Source organism: Peromyscus maniculatus, chromosome 22 (genome assembly GCF_049852395.1).
Source record: "Peromyscus maniculatus bairdii isolate BWxNUB_F1_BW_parent chromosome 22, HU_Pman_BW_mat_3.1, whole genome shotgun sequence".
NCBI classification, from domain to species: Eukaryota; Metazoa; Chordata; class Mammalia; order Rodentia; family Cricetidae; genus Peromyscus; species Peromyscus maniculatus.
In genome coordinates, this window is record NC_134873.1 from 49,220,261 (window position 1) to 49,240,192 (window position 19,932).

General features: G+C 45.7%; 1 protein-coding gene across 8 annotated transcripts in view; it reads right to left on the reverse strand.

Annotated features, from left to right (window-relative positions):
• The window catches only part of Cdkl4 (cyclin dependent kinase like 4), a 63,359-nt gene extending 44,484 nt beyond the window's left edge, over positions 1–18,875 (reverse strand). For 3 of the 8 annotated variants that reach the window (XM_076558834.1, XM_016006845.3, XM_042267117.2), the window contains exons 1-3: positions 18,437–18,564; positions 10,074–10,292; positions 5,390–5,511 (exon numbers count right to left, since the gene is read on the reverse strand). In XM_076558834.1, the coding sequence (XP_076414949.1) occupies positions 5,390–5,511; positions 10,074–10,241 (290 nt within the window). In that variant the 5' untranslated portion in view covers positions 10,242–10,292; positions 18,437–18,564. Of the gene's footprint in view, positions 1–5,389; positions 5,512–10,073; positions 10,293–10,727; positions 10,793–18,068; positions 18,200–18,436 lie in introns of those variants that run through there. The other 5 variants (XM_076558833.1, XM_076558831.1, XM_016006846.3 and 2 more) reach the window with 5 other exon arrangements.
• Between the last annotated feature and the right edge of the window lie 1,057 nt (positions 18,876–19,932).

The following is a 19,932-nucleotide window of genomic DNA, read 5'->3' on the forward strand; positions in this document are numbered from 1 at the left end:
CTTTATCCTGTTTGGATTGGGCTGTCTTCTTCTTCTCCTCCTCCTCCCCTTCTTCTTCTTTTTTTTTTTTTTGGATTTTTGAGACAGGGTTTCTCTGTGTAGCTTTGCGCCTTTCCTGGAACTCACTTGGTAGCCCAGGCTGGCCTCGAACTCACAAAGATCCGCCTGCCTCTGCCTCTGCCTCCCGAGTGCTGGGATTAAAGGCGTGTGCCACCACCGCCCGGCCAATCTTTTCTTCTTCTTCCCCTTCCCCTCCTCCTCCTCCTCTTTTTCTCCCTATTCTTCCTCCTCCTTCTTCCTTCTCCTTCTCATCTTTTTCTTCTCATCTGGAGCTGCTTTTGTTGTTTTATAATTTATTTTTCTTACATGATTTCACACACACACACACACACACACACACACACTCACTTAGATAGCCTGTCCCTGACCACCCTTACTTCCGTCCCTCTTCTTCCCAACACCTCCCCTCCTACTTCATCTTCTTTTTCTCTGGGGCCACTGTATTTCATCAGGTTGCCAACACTGGTCTCCAGACTCTCAGCGTTCACCTGCTCCGTGTACACCGCTCTGTTACAGGACTGCAGATCTTTTTCTCGGGGTGTGGCTCATCTTTCCAACTCTGTTGATGCATATGGGACTGCTATTTTCAGAAACCAGAGACACAAAGGTTTGATTTTTATATTTAAAATTTAAGCCTCTTCTTTCGTGTGCATGTGCGTACGTATGTGAGTAGGGACGGAGACAACTTGGAGGAGTGAGCGCTCTCTTTCCACCATCTGGATCCCTGGGCTCGAACTCTGGCCATCATTATGGCTGGCCCTCGTGACAAGGTGCTTCCACGTGAGGCTGGTCTATTCAGCAAAATGAACGGAGGGGGCGATTTTCCTCAGAGCAGTTCCTTACTTTGGGTCGTGATTATAGTAGCATGCTCTTGACAGTCACGTATCTGGTGGCAACCTTTGACTCCAGACCTGATTATTAATATTATGAGAGACCTAATTCTCAGTATAAATCCTTTTCCAGAGGAAGTATCTATTTGTTTCCTGCACTGAGTTGTTTTTTTTTTTTTTTAATAATTTTATCCTTGTCTACCTTTTCCTAGGCAAACCTAAGACAACAACTTTTTTTTTTTTTTTTAAATGAAATGCAAAGGTGACCATAGCCAACCTGGACACTAAGAGGTGGCAGACTGCTCAAGTTCAAATCCCACTCTGCTACTTCCTACTTTCATAAGTTATACTTAAGAGAGTTATGGAAGCTTCTGTTTCACCTGTTGTGAACATGGAATAACACAATTAAATTCTCTGAGAAAGCTACCACCCAAACACCTGGGCTTCACATCCACTTGTGTTTAGGAGATGAAGGTCTGAGGTCAGGTGAAGCCAGTTGCCATAGCCATGACCCTGGCATAGTGACCAGAGGTCCCAAAGATAGAAGATGTTCTCGGGGAGACAAAGACTAGGAGTGTGGGGAAAGAGCAGGCTGAAGCAAGAAGCTGTAGGGTTCCACGGAACCTTCCAGAACCCGGGCCTTGCTCTAAATCCAAAGTCATCCAAAGGAATCAAGCAAGAAGTGATACAGTAGAGAGAGTGGATTTCTAGGGAGTAACGTGACTACGGGGAAGAGAATTAGGGAGCTGATCTAGCAGCCCAGGCCGTGTAGATGAAGGGAGAGGGATGGCTTCCGCCCTGGGGAGAGACGGGCACAGGCACGAGGCGGCTGTATCAACAGACACAGGGTACCGGGTAGCCACCCAGGGACTCCAGGTGAGGGGAACCGGGAAGCAAGGCGGGTGCGAGGGTTCAGAAACGGCCAGAACCCTGACTGCTAACCTCGTTAATGAGAAGCCAAGCAGATGCGATAGGGGCTGTCCGAGAGGATTTGCCAAGATTTCTTACTGGAATGTCGTGGCCCTGTCCAGTTAGCTCAGAGTCCAAGGGGCAGAGTCCACTGCGGGCCGAACACCATGCATGCACCAGGGATGAATCCCAGTGACCTTAGAGAGGAGGGGGGGGGGTGCTGTGGAGATGCAGATCGACAGCGCCAGGTCCAGACGGGGAGAGCGCGCCAAGGCTGTTCTGCCACAAGGGGCAAGCAACTTTCAACACATTGCCGATTGAAACGAAAACAAAACCCTCCGTAGAAATCAGTCGCCACTCCGTGTTTATCTGCTGTACTTTGGTTGAGTGTAAACACAAATACTACGAGCAATACTGAAAAGCTTAAAGTGAAGATCCGTTGGCTCAGTTTGAGACCGAATGGGCATCACGTCCAGGCCACTTGAGCTCCCCAGCTCAGAAACTGCAGCCTTGGTCACCTGAAGATGACGCTGACCTCACAGTTCACTTGTGTGTGTTGTGTGAGGCACGTGTGTCTGTGCACATGCGTGTCTATGTGTACATATTGTGCACGTGTTGAAGGTCGGGGCTGATTTCCTGGCATCTTCTGTCCACCTAATTATTCTATTTTAAAGCTTTATTTTATTTTCATTATTTTATAATTAAATTTTAATAAAATGACTTGTTTTTTATTTAAAATAAAATAACTTGTTTTGTTTTTTTGCTTTGCTTTGTTTTGGGTTTTCAAGGACAGAATTTCTCTGTGTAACAGCCCTAGCTGTCCTGGAACTCGCTTTGTAGACCAGGCTGGCCTCAAACTCAAGAGATCCGCCTGCCTCTGCCTCCTGAGTGCTGGGATTAAAGGTGTGTACCACCACTGCCTGGCTTTCTTTTTATTCAATTTCTTTCTTTCTTTCTTTCTTTCTTTCTTTCTTTCTTTCTTTCTTTCTTTCTTTCTTTCTTTCTTTCTTTCTTTCTTTCTCTTCCTTCCTTCCTTCCTTCCTTCCTCTCTCTCTCTCTCTCTCTCTCTCTCTCTCTCTCTCTCTCTCTCTCTTTCTTCTTCTTCTTCTTCTTCTTCTTCTTCTTCTTCTTCTTCTTCTTCTTCTTCTTCTTCTTCTTTTTTGCTTCTTTTTTTCGAGACAGGGTTTCTCTGTGTAGTTTTGGCACCTGTCCTGGATCTCACTTTGTAGACTAGGCTGGCCTCAAACTCACAGAGATCCACCTGGCTCTGCCTCCTGAGTGCTGGGAATAAAGGTGTGTGCCCCCACCACCACTGCCGGCTTTATCCAATTTGTATGTGTGCATGTCTGTACTGGTTGGTTTTATGTCAACTTGACACATGCTAGAGTCATCAGAGAGGAAGGAGCCTCGGTTGAGGAAATGCCTCCATGAGATTGAGCTGTGAGGCATTTTCTTAATTAGTGATCAATGGAGGAGGGTCCAGCCCATGGTGGGCGGTGCCATCCCTGGGCTGGTAGTCCTGGGTTCTATAAGAAAACAGCTTCAGCAAGTCATGGGGAGCAAGCCAGTAAGCAGCACCTCACCTCTCCATGGCCTCTGCATTAGCTCCTGCCTCCAGGTTCCTGCCCTGCTTGAGTTCCTGTCCTGACTTCCTTCAATGATGAACAGTGATGTGGAAGTATAAGCTGAATAAACCCTTTCCTCCCCAGCTTGCTTTTGGTCATGGTATTTCATCACAGAAATAGAAACCCTAACTAAGACAGTGTCTGTGTGTATCTGCACTCAAGTGTGGATGCCCATGGAGATGTCAGATCCTCTGGAACTGGAGTTACAGGCTGTTATGAGCCACCTGACGTGTGTGTGTGCTGGGAATTGAACTCAGATCCTTTGGAAGAGACGTACATGTTCTTAATGGCTGAGTCATCTCTCAGTCTATTATCTCTCTAGCCCTATTATTTTTGAGACAGGGTCTCTCACTGAACCTGGAACTCACTGATTTGGATAGAGTAGCTGGCCAGTTTCAGGGATCTTCCCATCTCAACTTTCCCAGCACCAAGGTGACAGGTATGTGAATCCACTCTTACCCTTCTACATGGGATTAGAGAAGATAAACATATCCAAGTGTAGGTATGGACTTCCCAGCGGAGAGTCGTGTCTTGGCTCCCTAATTCTTTACTGTGGAAAATTAGGTCCATCCCAATTCCGCATAATGATGTTTGAATATTTGTATGTGTATTTTTGCCCTTATCTGAATATTTTCCTGATACATATTTCTCTAAGTGGAATTCTCTGGTCAAAGTATGAAAACAGCTTTAAAAATACTTACATACGTTGCCAGATGATCCACCTAGTTACAGTCTCTCTAGGTAGAGGAGGCCTGCACACTTGTTTTGTTTGGAGGGGCTTCAGATTGAACCCCTGTGCCTTGCACGTGTCCGGCAAGGCCTTAGCTATATCCCTAACCCTTCTTCAAACACTTGAGACAAGGTCTTGACTAAGTTGCTCAGGTTCACCTTGGACTTGTAATCCTCCTGTCTCAGTTTCTCTATTATACCACAGCATCCAACTTACTTTGAAAAATTATTAATTGTGGTTATGGAAATTCTTTTCTGGCTTTATTTGTGGAACTTTTTTTTTTTTAAACAAAATTGTTTACCATGTTCCCTTTTCCTTCTTAAAAGGATGTCTTGGTTTGTTCTAATTTTTTCAAGTTTCAAAAATATCCTATTGGCACATTCTGATTAGAATTTTGTGCTATGAAAAAAAAATGAGGCACTGGGCACACCTTTAATCCCAGCATTTGGGATGCAGAGGCAGGTGGATCTCTGTGAATTTGAGGCCAGCCTGGTCTACAGAGTGAGTTCCAGGACAGCCAGGGCTACACAGAAAAACCCTGTCTTGAAAAACCAAACAACAACAACAAAAAAGGCAATGTCTACATATTTATAGTAGGTATTTTCATCTAAAAATACATGCTCATTTAAATAAAATCCTTTAATCATTTCAGTCAGATTTGCAGCTGTCTTTTTTTTCTTTTTTAAAGATTTAAAAAAAAATCATGTGTGTGTTTACCTACATGTAGATATGTGCAACATGTGCAGGGAGGGACAGAAGAGGGCATCGGGTTCCCTGGAGCTGGAGTTCCGATGGTTGTGAGCCACCATGTGGGTGCTGGGAACCGAACCTGGGTCCTCTGCAAGAACCGCCAGTTTTCTTAACCCCTGGGCCATCTCTCCAGCCCCATATGTACCTCTATACTTTAACTTGCTGGTGAGTTAGATGATTCGATTTCCTCTAACTGAATTGTGGTCCCTCCTTGAGGTCAGGTGATCCGGTGTGTGCTTTCCTCCCAAGCTACAGGGGATTTAGACTCGCTGCCTAGCTGTTCTCCTGGTTACACTTTATCCAGGTGAGCGGCCGTGGCCCTTTGAGCACACCTTACATGAGGCTGGAGGATGGTAGCCAGATGCATCAGGATGGACGGGTGAGTGGGGGTGGGGTGGGGGTGAGGGGACGGGACCGGGGCTGGGATTTGAAATTGGCCATCCTCGACTGACTGGCCACAGAACCCCAGTGTCTCTGTCGCTTACCCGTTCGGGTTTCTCTCCAGCTCGTGTAACAGCGTGTGGTCACAGTACTCGAAAACCAGGTGCATCTTTCTCTTTCTTCTGAACACCTCGATGAGGTTCACAAGGTTTGGGTGTTTCAACTGCTGCGGAAAGAATTGAAATGCACACTCGAGTGATTGCATGTTTCCACTCACAGCTGCCCCCCCAGACTCCCGAGACACCAGGAGAACAAGGTCCCTTTGATCATTCTATCTCTGGGCAGAAGTTTTTTGTTTTTGTTTTTTATAGTGTGTGTGCTGGTGTATATGTATATTTGTGGGGTGCAGATATGTGTGTGCATGTGTGTGCATCAGGTGTTCTCTTTAATTTCTCTCCCCTTTAACCTTTTTATTACTAATTAATTAGTTAATTAATTAACATATGTGTCTGGGTGCATGGGCGTGTACACACTCGTGGATGTGCAATGTCACATGCGTGGAGGGCAGATGACAGCTTGTGGGGGCTGATGCTTTCTTCCTACCACGGAAGTCCCGGGGATTGAACTCAGGTCTTCAGACTTGGCAGAAAGCGTCTTCACCTGCTGAGCCATCTTGCATCCCCTCTCCCTTTAATTTTTGAGACAGGGTCTCTCACTGAGCTGTGTCAATTACCCTGACTCAGCTAGACTGGCTGCCCAGCAAGTCCTAGGTGTCCTCCTGCCTCAGCCTTCCCAGAACTGGGGTTACAGACACATGCCATGGAGCACAGCCTCGTACATGGGGGCTGGGATCTGAACTGGGGTCCTTAATGCTTGTACGGCAAGCGCTTGGCAAGCGCTTTACCGGCTAAGCGATCTCTCCAGCCTCTTGTACAGAATTTTGTTACAGTGTTTCATAAGGTAAATTGCTCTCAGAGCCACAGGAACCTCAACATGGGATACATTTAAGATCTTGTAACAAGTCAATAATGATGGTAGCCAAACTGTTTAAAACTCTCCGGTGATAGCAAAGTGCAAACAATGCACTAACGTGAAACCACTGTGCAGTGTATGAAAACTAGGAACACACAAGTCGTAACATAAATGAAGAATTGAAGAAAAAGAAATACTATGCAAAAGGCTATAACATAATCAGTGCCTACATATCTTACACATGATCATGGACTAAAAAAAGTTTTATTTTCGTTTTAATTTTGTGTGTGTGTGTGAGCATATACATGCATGCGAGTGCAGGTGCTCAAAGAGTCCAGAAGAGGGCACCAGATGCCCTGGAGCTAGAGCTACAGGCAGTTGTGGACCACTTGATGTGGATGTTGGGAAACAAGCTTGGGTCATCTGCAAAAGCAGTGTAAATTCTTAATCTGAGCCCATCTCTCCAGTCCCCCTTTACTATGAATGGAATGAAAATGTTTCTGGATTTGGATGCAGTCCGGTTTCTAGTGTTGGCTCTCAGCAATACCGGATCCTCGAGCTTAAGTTTTTGGTACACTTCTCATCACAGGAGTCCCTCCAAGTTAATGCATTCAGGTATTCTTTTCATTGCATTCTGCTCTGCCGTTTGACTCTGCTGTTTGCTCTGATGTACATACAGAAGGTACATATGTTGAATTCTATTGCTACATGGAAATAGTTTAGAAAGCAGTCTTTGATATTTTCCTTTTTGTTTTTCTGTGCAATATAATGTTATATACATGCCTTTTTAAAAAAGTGTTTTTTATGTGATGAGTGTTTTGCCTGTATGTATATACGTGCACTACTTGTTTGCCTGGTACCCAAAGAGGCCAGAAGGCATCAGATCACCTGGAACTCGAGTTACAGATGGCTGTGGAACTAAACCCACATCCCCTGTAAGAGCAGTCAGTGCTCTGAGCTGCTGAGCCATCTCTCCAGCCCTTTGGTCAATAGTTTAAACCAAAATTAAAATGCTGATCAAGTTAGATAATCTATACTAAGAGTGAATATAAAAATCTTAGTATAGAAGTCAATATAACAGGTAGAAACAAGAACAACTGTAGGCAGCCGGGTGGTCATGGTGCATGCCTTTAATCCCAGCACTCGGGAGGCAGAGGCAGGTGGATCTCTGTGAGTTCGAGGCCAGCCTGGGCTACCAAGTGAGCTCCAGGAAAGGCACAAAGCTACACAGAGAAACCCTGTTTCGAAAAACAAAAACAAAAACAAAAACAAAAAAACAACTATAGGCAAACTAGCACACATGGCTACTCTGTCTATGCTGAGGGGGCCCACATGGTTTAGTGTACATGCCAGAAGACTGCCCGAGAGTGGTGGGGTCTTTAGCTACACAGGAATCTGGGGCAAAAACTACAAACCTGGACGTCCCTGGGCAAACCAGGACATATGACCTCACCTATCTGTAATTCCTTTTCCTTGTTGTCTATCAGTAGAGAAATCAATTTTCCAACACACACACACACACACACACACACACACACACACACGCACGCACGCGCGCACACACACTGTTTTGTATATTATAGCAGTTCAATAAGTGTTTTGCAGGCTCAGTAGAGAGTCTTAGGCACATTCAGAACTTTCCATTGCATGTCTGTAGATCTCTATCTGCAAGTGTGGCTCCATTTTAAAAAAAAAAAATCTGCGCTGGAATGACGGCTCCTAAGTCCAGAGTGCTTCCTGCTCTTGCAGACAGCTCGAGTTTAGTTTCCAGCATCCACATTAGAAGGCTCACAACCAACCCCACCTGTAACTCCAGCTTCAAGGGATCCCAGACCCTCTTCAGGCCTCCTAGGCACCTGAACACACACACACACACACACACACACACACACAGAGTGTAAAACAACAAAATCACCCGACGACAACTGCTTCTTAATGGTTGGGGACGCGAGACCCATGAGAAATGTGTCCAGAGCCCCCAAATCAATTTGCCTTCTGTCAACTCCACTGGCGGAAAGAGGCAACGGTCAAAAAGTGGCCGGGGTGGTTTCGCAAGAGTCGGGCTGCTTTGTGCTCTAGCAAAACCACAGTTTGGAAGCGGGACAGTTTTCCTGCCAGGTGGACAAGGGATTCACACACACTGCAGCTCCACGCCGCCGCCGCCGGCCGCTGTGTCCAAGTTTAACCCGGGCAAACTGTCTGTGGGCAAGCCTGTGGCGATCCACAGCAGCTTTAGCCGGTGACGTTGGCTTAGCCCGCTCTGTGGTTGCCTAAAGTGAAACAGGTAGTGGAGGGAGAAGGAGGCCGCTGGAAGGTAAACAGGAGGAGAGTGTGAGCAAAATAAAAAAGGATGTGTTCGGGGCTAGCCACGGAGCAACAGCAAAACGCGGGAAAGCGGTTGTGGGCCATCACCAGACGCCTCACAGAACAACGCGTGGCTAATTTGCACGTTAAAGCGCATCCTCAGATCGGGGCAGTTTTAACTCGGAAATGATAAACAAGTAAGCAAAAACCTAGTATCGCCAGAATAGCCTGGGTCACTAGCGCCCCCTGCTGGTCATGTGGTAAGAGCGACTCATGTTTTAAATCAAATTCTGTTTTAAATGAAACACTGCAATAGATTAGATGTGGGGGGGCGGGAACTCCTGCACAAGACATTTGAAAAGGAGAAATAATGTAACTATTCACTTTTACAAGCTGAAATTCCACTAAAAAGTAACAGAAGATACTTAGAAAATGAGCTGGGGCGGTGGTGGCGCACACCTTTAATCCCAGCGCTTGGGAGGTAGAGGCAGGAGGATCTCTGCGAGTTCCAGGAAAGGCGCAAAGCTACACAGAGAAACACTCTCAAAAAAACAAAAAACAAAAAAACAAAAAACAAACAAACAAACAACAACAACAACAAAAAACAAAACAGAAGGCTGGCTGTGTGCTCTTCAAATGTGCATTCACACACTGGTAGCTTCTCCACCTCAGGAAGCCTGTTAGAAATGAGTGCTTCAGGACCCATCCCCAACCCCCCCACCTCCAGACTCTGCATTTCAGTGGGATCCCCAGGGGTTCCCACCGGCGTTCATGTTGGAGAAGCTCATCCTGGGTCTTATAGCTCTGAAAATGGAGGGATTTTTTAGGTTAGGGAAACATTTCTTTTGAGAACACATGAAACTTCTACATTGAGTTCCGTCAGAGTAAAAGCAATGGTAACAAAAGAAAAAAAAATGTAGGGGCCTGGAGAGATGGCTCAGAGGTTAAGAGCACTGACTGTTCTTCCAGAGGACCTGGGTTCAATTCCCAGCACCCACCAGGCAGCTCACAAATGTCTGTAATTCCAGTTCCAGGAGACTCAACACCAATGCACATGAAATAAAAAGAAAAAAAGGTAAAAACCAGTGTACATGGCTGGGTGATTCTTAGCGTGGATCCATGTTGATCTCTACAGGGGCATGGGGTCCCCTCTGTGCTGGGACGTGTTCATGTAGTTTTGCTGGTTGGTTGGGAAAGTGTGTGGGGGCAATGTCCAGAAGATGGCCAGGTGGAGGGCAGTTGGTAAATAGTAGGGTCAGGACACTTAGGACAGAGTGGATGTTTCCCAATCAGGATGTGGTGGACGGAATGCCGAGTACTTCCATGTTTTAACCACCTACTGCTAGGCTCACACACATCAGATTAAAAAAAACCAAAGAGGCCAAAGTCCAACCCTGTTTCCCAAAGTTGCTGATCCCCAGGAATTTCAGTCCAGTGGAAAAGACATCCGACTTTAAAAGTCTGGGTCGCTTTAGTGTGCCCCTTGCAACCGATGCGGAGCACGTGACCTACCTTCAGCATCCGTATTTCTCGCAGTGCTATTTTCTTAACAACAGGATCGTCTTCGGATTCCACGAATTTTTTGATAGCTACCACTTGTCCAGACGACTTGTTTCTGCACTTGAAGACAACCCCGTAAGACCCTTCTCCAATCTTAGCCAGTTTTTCATACTTTTCCATTTCAGTGAGAGCGTCTTAAGGTAGCGTCGTGATGGACGCACAGCGTCGCACCTAGAAAACAAGAGCGACTCTCATTCATGGGGTTACGCGGGACACAGTGTTCTCACAGTTCATATATACGGACAGATTGCCCGGGATGCCGGCGGTTTATTTCCACCCTCTGGTTTTTGCTTTCTTCGTGCAGTAGAAATAAGCGCTCGGGTGCTATTTTGCAAGCACAGCTCTGTATTCGTCCAGCTACTGCAAGGCCTGCGGGGTGGGGGGTTGGGGGGGGGGATGGTGGGGATGGTGAGTGTCATTTCTGATGACGGCTCAGTGCTGACCACAGGTCACGGGAAACAAGCTGGGGGAAGAACCTTTACTCAATCTATTGCTTTTATTATCCTCGAGGAAATGATTAAAATGCAAGGCTGTAAAGCGCCTTGGAAGGAAGGGGAGGGACGTTCATACTCTTGAATACGGTGTTTGCCTTCCTAACTAACTCACCGGAACCGCACAGTCAGGGGGAAGAATTTCGCAACAAGGCAGAGTACAAAGCTCTACACCTCCACCTGGTGGACAGAAGGAAGAAAACCGTGGTCACCGAACAATGCGGATTTTCTCAGAACACCATTTCCTTAAAAGGTCTGGGTTAAAGGCAAGCGCCACCAGCGGATCTCTGTGAGTTCGAGGCCCGCCTGGTCTAGAGTGCGAGCTCCAGGAAAGGCGCAAAGCTACACAGAGAAACCCTGCCTCGAAAAAAACCAAAACAAAAAAGTTTGGGTTATACTTCATTATTAATTATTATTATTGTGTGTATGTGATATGAATATGAGATGTGCATGTGTGTGTAGGAAGTGGTCTATGTGGTATGGATGTGAGGGGTGTGTGTGTGTGTGTGTGTTTGTGTGTCAGCCAGTCCTCTCCTACCAAGTAGTCCTGAGGTTGTAACCCAGGTTGCCTTTTTAACCTGATCCATCCAGCTGGTTAAGGTGCCATTTCTTGTTCTTAGCTTTTATTTGTATTGGGGTGACTGACCCATTTTTAAATCCCCCCAAGAAAATAATAATAATCATACATCAGAAAGGAGGTACATTTTTCTAATTCTTCCCCAAGGGTTTCATATCCACAGGGATCTCTAAGAAAACACTGGCTCTCATTTTATTATCATTCCCATTGTTTATGCTTATAATTGTGACTAAACATTCAATGAGAGATAAGGCCAAGATGATTACATAAATCAGGGTAGGAAATTGATGCTATAAAATTTGAAATTAGCCTAAAAAATTCTACCCCTTTATCCAGTAAAATCTTGTGTGCATAATTTAATGATGGTAACTGTAGGAGGGAGCATTGAGATAGCATCGCCTACTTCCATACAGTCTGTATAAACACTCTGGTGTTATTTTATCCAGCTGTGTAGATGAGAAACTGAAGCGTGGTGGAGCTGGTATGGAATCAGAATCAGACTTTCAGGTTCCACAAGGTACAACTGAAACCACACTACTCCGCCTCTGGCCTATTTTGTAACAGTACGCAATTTGAAGAACTGTTTCATTGAGGTCTTGGAAGTAATAATATTAAGTGGAGGAGCTAACCACTGCTAAAAGTTCTCATGTTCCAAATAAATATACTTCAGGCGATTATTAATATTGTCTTTTTCATCCAGAGGTTATCTCAATGGAGAGAGACGCTATGGACCCTTACTTGCCACAATAAAAAGACACACTAGGGGGCGCCTGTGTGGCTCAGTTGGTAGACCGCTTGCCTAGCATGGTGGAAGCTCTCGGATTTGATGGCGTGGTAGTGCTTACTTGTAGTCCCAGCACTGGGGAGAGGCAGAGGCGGGATGATCAGAAAGCCCAAGGTCGCCCTTAGCTACATAGTGAGCTCCAGGCAAGTCTGGGATACATGAGATTTTCTCTCAGAAAACACACACACACACACACACACACACACACACACACACACACACACACCAGTAGCCCTTGGGATGCTGAGGTGGGAAGATTATAAATGAAAGGCCAGTATAGACCACACAGTGAGACACTGTCTCAAAAATGCAGAACAAAATTATATTATGGGAAATAACGTTTAGCTGGATAAATGATTATTACTCGTATAGTGTTTTTAGAAAAATTTTTGTTAGTTTTTTAAATAGTGGATTCAAATCCCCATTAAAGGAGGAAAATATCAACCCCATTAAAAAAAAAAAACAGCAGGGAAAATCCACAGCAGATTAGGCCCTGGAAACTTTATTGATTATACTATATTGCTTTACAGAAGTATCATTAATTACATTAAAGTAGCATGCAGGGTCATCCTGACACGGGTATGCTAAAAGTGATACCTAGTCTGCTCTCTGACCCCCTGCTCCTATCCAAGGCTCCCAAGCACACTCCACATTACACCGCAGTGACTCTCCAAGACATGCAGCGGAGGGAAGTGCAGAGGCGACCAAGGAGAAGGACGCTGCACGATGTGATCTCTTTGTAAATAACGCACGAAGCACACACAAACCTCGAGCATCCCGTGCACGACGAGAGGCGTGCCCTCCACAAAGGAATCACCAAGCCCAGCTCTGGGAGAGTCCTCTCTTGAAGCCCCTTTCTAAGAGTTAGCACAGAGCAAAGGTGAGAGAGGGGTGTGGTCTGTAAGGAAGAGTGAAGAGGACAAAAAGGTCTAGGAGAGACTCAAAATCAAGTCCATGTGCATTGATACAGTCAGAAGATAAGAGAGACAGGAGAGGCACCCACTGGAGGCTGAAGAGGGAAGGAAAAAGGGATAAGTGGAGGCACAGGTGGCATTTTACAAGACACAGGAGATCCTTGAAAGACAAGGACACACACATCTTCCTCTCAAGACTAACCTCATCTAAGACGTCTAGCCTCCTCCCACAGTGTTTACTCTTTGGTAATGTAATCAGTTAATTATTAGTGTGCGTGTGTGTGTGTGTGTGTGTGTGTGTGTGTGTGTGTGTGTGTGCGCGTGCATGCGTGTGTTCACCCTATGGCATGCCGGCGAAGGTCAGAGGACAGCGGTCAAGGTCTGTGGAGCCAGTTCTGTCTTTCCATCGTGGGTTCCGGGGATTGAACTCAGGTCTCCCGGCTTGTGCAGCAAGCTCCTCTATCTGCTGAGCCATTTCAGTGCCCCAGACTTTCAAATGACGGGAGTTTCAGAAATGCCCGGGACAAAATCAGCAGCATCAGCACGTAAAGAATAAGATAACTAAAAAAACAGTGAGACAGAGGCAAAAAAGGATTTTTTTTTTTTTTTGGACAAAATAATGGCTAAGTCTTTCTAAATTTAATGAAGAACATTGGTCTACACTTTCAAAAAGCTCAATACATTACAAGAAGAAAAAGATACAGGTAGTGTAAAATGAGATCCATCCCCTTCATCACAGGCACAACTGCTGCAAACCACAGATGATCAAGAACCCAACACAAGAGAGCCAGCTGGCTAAGGGCTGATGCCGCACCAGAAACTGCCCCCACACAGGCTGGCCCTACGAAAGATCAGCGAGACGGACGTACCCTGAGGGACCAAGAAACAAACGTGTTTCTCCTCCAGGCATCTTTAAAAATTAAAGAGACCACAACAAATAAGTTTATGGAACCAAAGTGGTCAAGCTGGTTGGACAAGTGCCTAGAAAGACAAAAATACTCAAGAAGAAATAGAAAATCTGACTACATAGAAAGTGAATGAGTAAACAAATCTACCTATAAACAAAAGTCCAGGATGAGATGGCTCATGGATGGATTCGCCCAAATATTCAAAGAATACAAGACAAATATTTCATAGCTCTTCCTAACTATTCCTAAAGAGAAAGAAATCTTTCTTAATTTGTTCCCCAGGGCCAGTATCATCATGGTAAGAAACCAGATAAAGAAACCACTGTACATATGAAAACACTCGACAACATGTCTACCCAAACAACTAAGACACAAATGAAAAGGATTTTATGACATGGGGTTTACCTCAGAAATGCAAAGTTGGTTTAATATCTGAAAGTCAATAAGGTAAAAAAAAAAAAAAAAAGGTCATACAAATAGAAAAGACAAAATTCACAGGCTTATCTCAGTAGATATGGAAAAGACATTTGACAAACTCAATAGCTATTTATGAAAAATATCTCAACAAATTAAGAATAGAAGGGATGGAATTTCAAAGGAACATGTGTAAAACCTACACAGTCAATGCCATTCTTAGTGATGAAACACTGGATGCTTTCTCTCAGGACTCAGAATACACACTGGTTCATCCTTTGTTTCTTCCTTTCTTTTTTCTTTTCTTTGTTTCTTCCTTCCTTCCTTCCTTCCTTCCTTCCTTCCTTCCTTCCTTCCTTCCTTCCTTCCTTCCTTCCTCCCTCCCTCCCTCCCTTCCTCCCTCCTTTTCTTCCTTTCCTTCTTTTTAAGTCAAAGTCTCATTACGTATCCCTGGAACTCACAGAGATCCACCTGCCTACCTTTTACCTGACTAGTGCTGGGATTAAAGGTGTGTGTGTGCCGCTGCCACCGCCGCCACCACTGCCACCTCAAACTGCGGCAATCCTCCTGCCTCCGCTGCCCAGCTAATGATTACAAGCATGAACTACCATTCCTGGCTGTCAATAGGCTTTTTTAAAAATAGAAGTTGATCAGATGAATTTGAAATTTATATGACAATGCTCAGGATTCTGAATAGCCACAATAAATACAAACCTGGGAGATTTATATCACCTGCACTCAAATTTTACTAATGCTACAATTTATTTTAATAAAGGTATAATAAATCAAGTGAGGCATAAATACATATTATCAACACAGCAGTGGTGGCGCACACCTTTAATCCCAGCATTAGGGAGGCAGAGTCAGAAGGATCTCTGTGAGTTCGAGGTCTGCCTGGTCTACAGAATGAGTTCTTGGACAGCCAGGATTGTTACACAGAGAAACCCTGTCTAGAAAAACAAAACAAAAGGAAAAAGACATATATATCCATGGAACATAGCACTGAGTCAAGAAGTAGCCTTTTATGTTTGCTTTAGTTTATCTTGTGATGCTCTAATACCACACCTGAGACTGGATAATTCATAATGGATAGACATGTACTGACTTCAAGTTCTGGAGTCTGGGAAGTCCAGTATGAAGACACCGGCCTTTTCTTGCTCTGTCAAATGATGGGAGGTGGAAGCTAAGAGGGTTGAACTCATGCACTGATTAATAACTGCATGCATCCCACCCATGAGGCCTCAGGGCCTAATTACCTCTTGAAGGTCCCATCTCCCGACACGGCCAACGGTAATTACATTTCAACGTACGTTTGGGAGTGTCACGGCAATTTCAAGTCGCCGCAGCTCTTGATAATTGTCTTTCAATCATGGTGCCAAAGTGCTTCAGTGGGGACAGAAGACTCTCCAGCAAATGATGTCAGGACAACTGAATAGCCATATGAAAGGAATAATAAATGGGCCTCCTGAGACAGTGACCTCATAGGGCATAGTGAGGTTCCACTTTGACTTGGGAGGCTGAGGAAGGAGGATTGAGAACCGGAGGCTAGCCTGGGTTACGTTGCAAGACTCTATTTCAAAACACTGACCCTTCCCCCGCCCCAATACAACAAACAAAACACATTAAAAACAGAAGAAACAAGACAAAATAAACAAAATCCAAAATCTAAGAACGTAAAGCTAGGTCAGAGCAGTCAGAGACACACCCACCCACACATATGGTACACTTCTAGAGACATAAAGTTTCTAGAAAATACAAGACCCCTAGGAGACACAGCATCTCCACTGTGTTGGTGTTTGGCAGGCATCGTCATAATGGAACAGCCTGTACCCTTCCTGAGAATGCCAAGGTCAGGAAGGACAAAGGTCAAAACACTGCTCCAGATTCACAGAGACTGGAAAGGAAATGCAGTGTGAGATCCCGAATTCCCTTCTGCAGTGGGGGGAAAGGGTTTGCAAAGAGCAATACCAGGGCAACTGGAAACATCTCAACACCGTATGTGGATTTGACTTTAAATTTCTTGATTGTGGTCATCTGTACTGTGGTGATGTTAAAATAAAAAGAAGAGGAGGAGGAGGAGGAGGCCTCAACAGCTTCCTACAGCACTAGCCAGGCAAGCCTTGGGATGTGAGTTCAATCCCCCGAGTTCCTATAAAGGTGGAAGAATTAACCCCACAAAGCCATCCTGTGACCTCTGCACACACACTGTGGCATGCTCACACATCAATAATAAAGTTTTAAGAAGATTTGTTTTTATTTGTGTGTGTGTGTGTGTGTGAATGTGTGATTTGTGTATTTGTGTGTGTGCATGCACCATGTGTGTGGGTGTCCATAGAGGCCAGAGCAGGGTGTCCCCTAGAACTGTGGTTCTCAACCTGTGTGTCATGATCCCTCTTGGGACATCGAACGACCCTTTTCACAGGGGTCTCCCAGGACCATTGGAAAACACAGACATTTACATCACTGTCCATAACAGTAGCAAAATTACAGCTATGAAGTAGCAACAAAAGTAAGTTTATAGTTGGGGTCCCCACAACGTGAGGAACTGTATTGAAGGGCTGAAGCATTAGGAAGGCTGAGAGCCACCGCCCTGGAACGGTTAAGGTGGTTGTGAGTTGCCCAGCCGGGGAACTGGGAACCAGACTCAGGTCCTCTGCAGGGACAGCAAGCATTCCTAGGCACTGAGTGATCTCAATCCCCCAGTACATTTTTTTTTTTTCTTTAAAGTACATTATGGCCTCTAAAGGCCACAGAGTCAACTTCAAACGATAGCATGATATTTACAACTCTTCCTCCCTCACCCTGATTCAGCTTTCCTGTTTTGTCTCTCAGATTCTTCCCAAACACCTTCAGCCTCCTCTCTTATTTCTCAGCCTGGAATGTCTGACCTTTCAGGATTGTATTTCCAATCTCTTCATTTTTCACAGTTCAACTCAAATGCCCCAGTCCCCAAAGGCAGGGCTCTTTTCTGGACACACATGATGCTTACATCCCCTGACATTACTCATCACACTGGATTTCCATCGATACCCTCCCTATTCTCTGGCATACAGAAGGCTTTTAAGTCTTATTAGAGTTTCACTTTCTAATCTTCCTTTTTCTCTTTTAAAAAGCAAAAGCCATTGTACATGTTGATTATTATTAGCACAATATTTGGGCAAGATTAAATGGATAGATACAGCCATTGATGGAAAATGTTTTCGCATAGTTATCAGTCACCTTCAGCTTGAAGGGGTATACCTTCCATGCTAACTCCAGAATTCATAAAGTATTTGACTCTTGAGTTCTGTAAAACAGAAGCAGGAGCAGGCTGGGGGCCACCCACGACTGCAAAAAGACGCATAGACAGACAGAGGAGTAAGTGATACTTGACTGAAATTTTTAAATTCATTGGAAAGCTTCCATGGAATTTCCTTACTGCTAAGGATTTACAGAATAAGGTTCACAGGAGGAAAGAACACTTGGAGGATCATTTTCACGACTGTTTCACTTTATAGTCCCGAGGGCTTAAGGAAGCACAAGGAATACACAGGCAAAACAAATTAAGACAGGGAGGAAGTGGTGAGCAGGAAAAAAATAAGGTAGGAAAACCGACTTTCCTAATCTAAGATCTAACGGGCAACTTAAAAACAAACCAATCAACCAAACCAAAGCCTGGCTTTAGGAATGTTGAGGGGAAAAAAAGGACAGTGTCAAGGCCAGGGAAGATCACTCAGGGATGCCGTCCACTGCTAACTGTCACCGGTTTCCAGTGAAACCAAAGACGCATTTATGTTTAATAAACTCGACGGGGAAAATGGACTCCACAGACGGAGCATTGCGATCTGCCTCACCGAGTTACAATTTAAAACGCACACACCTGCGTAGGGAGGTGTTCGGGTCAACACAGTCGATCTCGTTAGAACACTCGAAACTAGCTCGCCGCGTCGTTTACAGAATCTGCACAACGTTTTGTTTATGCCCCACGCTTCAGGTGTGCGCACAAGAGACCTGGAAGTTCGGGAGGCACTCGTTTCGTTTCCAAGCCTCTGAGCCAGTCACTGACTTTTCCCTGCGCCCAGGCCACACGCGGTCTCGAGATGCACAGGCGTGCCCGCCCGTGACCCTCCCGGGCATCCCCACGGCCCACGAGGGGCCGGCCCTCCCGGGGGTGCGCCCGCTCCCGTCCTCCGGAGCCCCGCAGACCCCGCTCTTTCCACCATCCCTAGCCTAGGAACCCGCACTTACAGCACAGACTCGGTGTGGCGAGGGTGGCGCAGTGTATAGCCGTGAGCAACCCCAGCCCGCGCCGTCTGTCCATCCGTCTGCTGCAGCTACGGGAACTCCCGAGAGACTCAGCTGCAGCAGCGTCGCCGTCGCCGGGACAACCGGGCCGCGCAGGGCCGCGCAGCTTCCAGACAAAGGTTTCCACCCAGAGCTCGCTCGGTTCGTTCCCTGCCAGGGCAGCCTTCAGTTAGTCATCCATCACTCTTAGCTCCTTTTACCTTGTGCTGTTTGGAAGTCAGGTTCTGAGGCATCAGGCATGGCTGGCTCATGAACAAACACCTTTTTTTCGTTAACTCAGCAACGATGCTCCGGAGTCCCGGGCGGATTCAGAGTAGGGACAAGGTTGGTCACCCCAGCGTAGAAGGAAGCGAGGCAAACATCATCGGATAGAGACAAACCTCTGGAAGGAGAATTTGCGTCGTTACCCACATTATAAAGCGAACGTCAAGGCACGCACACAAAACACCTACTATGTGCTTTGCTTCTCTTCGTATCGTCCGAACTTCCCTTCAGGTGTCTCCTCCTCTACCTCTCCACTGATCTTCTCACAAGTATGCTCAAACATCACATTTTAAACAGAATTAAACCAGGGACCACATGCATCTCGCTCCTCTTTCAAGACCACACGATTCCGCTAAGTTCATCTAAACTCACGCCTACATGCTTTTATATGGTTTCTGCCTTTCTGCTGGAAAACATTTCTCATCAGGTGTACCAAGTCACTTTATGTCCAAACCTGTTGGCCTGTTTCCATTTCTACTGGATTCCTGTGAGTGAGTGTGTGTGTGTGTGTGTGTGTGTGTGTGTGTGTGTGTGTGTGGCCTTGGGTGTCTTCCTTGCTTTTCACTTGAGACAGGGTCTTTGCTTTTGTGTATGACAGAGTGGCTGGCCTGTGAATTTAGGGAGATTGTCCTGCCTCTCCATCTTGCCCTAAGAGCATTAGGATTACAAATGACTTCGGTTGAGCCCGGTGAGTTCTAGGGATTCAAACCCAGGTCTTTACACTTGCACAGAAAACGCTTTATCCACTGAGCCATATCTCCAGCCTGCCACCTATTTTATTTTTATTTTTCTGAGACAGGGTCTCTCGATTCAGTCCTGGTTGTCCTCGAACTTGCAAAGTACAAAAGGCTGGCCTCAGGATTTGCCTGCCTTTGCCACCATGACTGGGCTCCTCTCCACCTTTTGTGAGATGGGATCTCACATTTCCCAGGCTGGCCTGGAACTTGCTATGCAGCCAAGGAAGACACTTGAACTGAGTGCCCTGGCGTTACACGTCCCAATACTAAGGATTGGGGTGATATGTGCATACTCCGGGTTTCTCCAAGCTACTTCTTGATACAGAGACTCTTCATTGGCCCACCCTCGTTCTCCAGCACGGTGCCTGGTCCTTTGTCCACTGCGTTCAACGTCACTGTTCCTTGAGCATGCCACATTTCTGCGTGTCTAAACTCTAA